At 41.2% G+C, this 4,856-nt stretch overlaps 1 protein-coding gene across 1 annotated transcript; it reads left to right on the forward strand.

Moving 5' to 3' along the window:
- Positions 1-217: 217 nt before the first annotated feature.
- slc38a11 (solute carrier family 38 member 11) lies at positions 218-4,070 on the forward strand. The gene is made up of 12 exons (XM_076103880.1): positions 218-229; positions 318-438; positions 882-956; positions 1,053-1,187; positions 1,405-1,470; positions 1,596-1,702; positions 1,783-1,862; positions 2,013-2,083; positions 2,949-3,110; positions 3,212-3,324; positions 3,603-3,734; positions 3,831-4,070. Exons 1-12 carry the CDS (start codon positions 218-220, stop codon positions 4,068-4,070), a joined length of 1,314 nt encoding a protein of 437 aa, XP_075959995.1.
- Positions 4,071-4,856: the final 786 nt, after the last annotated feature.

The raw sequence follows: 4,856 nt of genomic DNA on the forward strand, positions 1-4,856 counted from the left end.
AGCTCAGCTCCGCAGGGTTGCGGCCCAATTTAACCCCAGATAATGGTCCTACGACCGACCAGGGGCGCTGTTGAGATGTTTCAAGACTTCAGTTTTTGTTTTTTTATATAAGTTTATATAAACTTTGCCTTGTCCAGCCACACCGCAATCATGTGAGAGTTAAACAGCGAGGAGACGTGGACAAAGAGGAACCAGCGAACAGCAGCAGGTGCTCAACATGGCTCAGGAGGTAAGTAATGCCATTGTTGTGGGACACGAACAGCAGGCGGACACTTTTTGTTGTTTCTAATTACTGCTCCGTTTTTATTCTTTTCGAGCTAAACAATGAAGAAGGGTCCACATTGATTCCCCCACAAAAAGCTCGTGGAGAGCCAAGAAGTTCAATGATATCGGCGTCTTTTAATTTCATCAATTCCATAATAGGATCTGGAATAATAGGTAAATCCATATCACAATTCAAGTAGCCAATATTGCCTGCGAAACGTATAACTTGATTATGTACAATCGATTATATGAATACAAACTGTTGCTCTTACACTCTTAACCATGTGATTATTCAGTTAACTAATTGAACAGTATTTTTTTGTGCAACAAAGAGCAGCTTTCATACCATTCTAGCCCTGCAGTGGTAAACCCTCCATATCATATGACTGGCGCATGTTGCCCCCCCCCCCCCCCCCCCCAATCTCCCCTTTAACTCTTTCATCCTCAAATAAATGCCTGAGTCATTATCGCGAAAAACAGAACAGCATCAGCATGGCATTTTAAAGACTTAGTATTGATTCTAACTGTAACACTTTTTTTGCTTTAAAATACAAAACAACGAGTTAAACTCTTTAGTTGCAGTTCTGTATATGTTTATGTATATCTTTTTTGACCAGGTTTACCATATGCATTGAACCAGGCTGGACTCCCCTTTGGCCTTCTGCTGTTGGTAGTTGTTGGGTTCATCACGGGTGGGTTTATGAAAGGTGTCATTTTGAAAGAAATATGGAGGCATGGATTTATTAAATGAGCAAACTATTAACACTATGTTTTGCATTTAATGACAGACTACACAATCATCTTACTAATTAAAGGAGGCAACCTGTCCGGGACAAACAGTTATCAGTCACTGGTGCACAGCACATTTGGTTTTCCTGGATTTCTGATTCTATCTGGGCTGCAGTTCCTTTATCCTTTCATTGGTGAGTTGTTTAATGTATAATCCAAAGTTGAATATTACATAATGGAATAACACATTTTCTACACATTTTATGTGTAAGTTCCAGTGTGGTCTGACGAATAATAACGGTTTACTATTTAATCGATTTATTTTCTATAACTGTAGACTTTGGGTTTAGTCTAAATAATACTGCAGACATGAATACTGTAATGATACTTCACCTCTGTTTTCTTCCTCAGCTATGATTAGCTACAACATCACAACTGGTGACACACTGACCAAAGTATTTCAGAGAATACCAGGAGGTATGCTGCATGTAGTGTATTCCCCCTTAGATAAAAGACAAACCACCTGCAGTAAATCCCACATTTGAACATATTCTGTGCATCTATAAGATTCAAGTATATGTTGTCACGTTTTGTGCTTACAGTTGGTCCAGATCACATACTTGCAGAGCGTCACATTGTGATCTTGCTATCAACCCTTGCATTCACACTGCCTCTCTCGCTTTATCGAAACATAGAGAAACTTGGGAAGGTAAGTTCGATTATTACACGGTTGTCAGTGTCATTTCGTGATTTTAAAGCTGCCTGTAAAACATCTGTGTGTGTTACCAGGTGTCCTTCTTGTCAATGGTGCTGACATTTACCATCCTCATCATTGTAATCATCAGAGCAGCTACCTTTGGACCCCAAATGTATGAATGCATATTCATACATTGATACAAATGCTTCCTGTGTGTGAACCACTGCTTTTTTTTTATGAATTCAAACTAAGATGCTATTATACAAACATATTCATATGTTTCTGTGTTCCTTGATGACTGAATGTGAATATCACTCTCTAGCCTCCCTACAGAGAATGCATGGGTATTTGCAAAGTGGAATGCAATTCAGGCAGTTGGTGTGATGTCTTTTGGTGAGTTTGTCTCCATGATGCCGATGACTGAACGGCTTAGAATCTTTTTAGCTTCATGTTGTTACTGTTACATGTTGTAAGTATACAGAAACACGAGCCAAGACGGCTGCCAAACACATTTTTCTGTTAGAAACAAGTAAACGAAGGCTGATTATCCACAAAACCCAGAACGCATGCAGGATGAAAGGGGTCCTATCCCCTTACCTGGGAAAAGAGATCCAATGCACCACCACACACCTGAGAGGGGTCAGTATTTTAAACACCAGCACAGAAGGGGTGTGAAGCATTTAGCTCATTATGTTGGTTTCACAACCTGTACATTCACTTTATGGTTAAAATCCTGTTTCCAGCTGCTTTCCGGAGCTCTGATCAAACCGATGCTACCACATGGTCAGAACCAAAGGCCCGGCGATACACAATCTCACCCATTCAGCATAAGGCCTGTTATCATCTCCTTTTGAACGAGACTATGTCCATAAGTGAGTGAGTCTAGTCCACCAAGGCCTTTACACACATTGTGGTGAAAATGTTGGCCTTGAATCAAGTGGCTTGACAATAATGGCTACTACTGCTACAAAGGAAGTCATTTAGATGGGGAATACAGTGCTGTGTAACTTGAACTAAGACAGGCGTTGTTGGCAGTCTCTTAGTCTTAAAAGGGATGGATACGATCAGCTCACCATCAAATCCATTCTGCAGAGAGGAAAGAGGCCCTCTTGGTTCAGACAAGGTACCAAGTTAACTAGAGTTTAAAGTTCAAGCTAAAAAGGAAAACACTTCAAACTGTTGTTATGAGCAATACTTTTGAGTGTTGTTATTATGTGTTAATGGTATGTCTATGTTCTGCCCCTGTGTGTCTCTTTAGCCTTCATATGCCACCACAACAGCTTTCTCATCTATGGTTCTCTGGAGCAGCCCACGCTAGCTAACTGGTCTCTGGTCACCCACGTGTCTGTAGGCTCTGCGTTAATAATCAGCGCTGCGTTCGCCGTTGCTGGCTATACCACCTTCACCGGCTACACACAAGGTAGCGATATTAGAAATAGCAAACTACACGACTCTACGGTTTATTTCTTTTTAATATCACCATTGTATGTTTATGATCTTATATTTCCACCTTTTTTTTAGGAGACGTATTTGAGAACTACTGCAGAAATGATAACCTGGCAACATTTGGTCGCTTCTGTTTTGGCCTCAGCATTATGACCACATTTCCACTGGAGTGTTTTGTTACACGTGAGGTAAGTGATCCTTTCTCGTACTCCAACTGAAGAATTTAACTTAAACGTTTACATATGTGAGGGAAAGTGGTATTCTGAGGGTTTGAGCCAGAGGCGTGGCTTTGTGACTAAATGAACAAAAGGAAAGCTTGCCACTTCACTCCCAATTGCTCTTGCAGAGCTGCTCAGTGGGTGACAGTACAACCAATGTCAGCTGTAGAGGCTTGTCCCCAGGGCCTCCCCAGGCATCTGAAACAATGTGTGCATTACAACTCGCTCTCTCTTGTTTATCTTCTCAGGTGTTATCCAAGGTCTTTTACAGTCGGGATCTTTCAAAATTGGAACATGTGGCAATAACGTTTCTCATAGTTGCAGTTTGCGCATCCATATCTTTGGCCTATGATTGTCTGGGAGTTGTTTTGGAGCTGAATGTGAGTGATATAAACTCAGCCATCTGCATTTTCATTTTGGTTAGTGTGTATGAGGTGTGGAATTTGACCTTAATGGTGTTCTCTTCTACCATCCAGGGTGTTCTGAGCGCCACGCCTCTGATCTTCATCATTCCATCTGCGTGCTTCCTCAAACTCTCCCCCGGCCGCTGGTTCCAGGGTGAAAACCTGATACCCACCAGCTTGATATTAATTGGCTTGTTTGTTATGATCACCGGTTTGACCATGACGGGCCTCTACCCTCAGGATTGCTCACACGGCGCGGAGATGTTCTACTGTGCAGATGCCAATGTTTCTGGCACTGTACCACCTGCATGAAATCCAACAAATATTTGATTCTCTTAAACCTTTTTTAAACAGCACTTAAGAGACAAAATGTGGACAAGCTTGTCCGCAAACCTATATGTACTTGAACTGGAGCTCTTTTTCATGGTTTGGGCTGTGGTCTCCTTAGTTCCAATTAAGGGACATCTTAAAAGAGACATATGTTCATTTTCATATTGTATTTTGGGTTTCTACTAGAACATGATTACAACATTTTTTTCTCATACTATCTGTTTGAATATCCCTGAATACGCTCTGTTTTAGCGCCTGTCTCTTCAAGATGTGACTTATGGTATACATGGCATGTGACATAGAAAGGGGAGCCAAACCTGAATGGCTTGTTGAATAACATGTTTTCTGATCTAGGCAGCCCACAAAAAACAGACTGGGCTGTCTTATTTCACAGTTTGTGAGTCTGTGCTCCTGATACCCAAATGTATGTGCTCAAGTACTGAAAATGTGAGTTTTTCATGATATGTTTCCTTTAATGTTACACCATGCAATGATATATTAGAAAAAAAGGCACATTTCCAACTTTTGAGAAACAGCTTGGGGAAGATCCTTTTCTCTGTCAACATGATAATGCCCCTGTGCACAAAGCAGGTCCATAAAGAAATGTGTTATTGCGTTTGATGTGGAAGAACTTGACTGACCTGCACAGAGCCCTGAGCTCAACCCTATTAACACCTGTAAGATGAACTGGAACGTCTACTGTGAACCAGGTGTTATAGCCCAACAAAAGTGCCAGACTTCACTAATGTTCTTGTGGCTAAATACAAG

This window comes from Anarhichas minor, unplaced genomic scaffold (genome assembly GCF_050575085.1).
Source record: "Anarhichas minor isolate MPS153535 unplaced genomic scaffold, ASM5057508v1 ptg000004l, whole genome shotgun sequence".
Classification (NCBI taxonomy): domain Eukaryota; kingdom Metazoa; phylum Chordata; class Actinopteri; order Perciformes; family Anarhichadidae; genus Anarhichas; species Anarhichas minor.

Bases quoted from the DNA above. Each gene is read 5' to 3' on its own strand.
- slc38a11 (XM_076103880.1), top strand. The intron at 439-881 runs GTAAATCCATAT...TTTTTTGACCAG, and splicing joins AATAGGATCTGGAATAATAG to GTTTACCATATGCATTGAAC. The intron at 3,111-3,211 runs GTAGCGATATTA...CCTTTTTTTTAG, and splicing joins CTTCACCGGCTACACACAAG to GAGACGTATTTGAGAACTAC.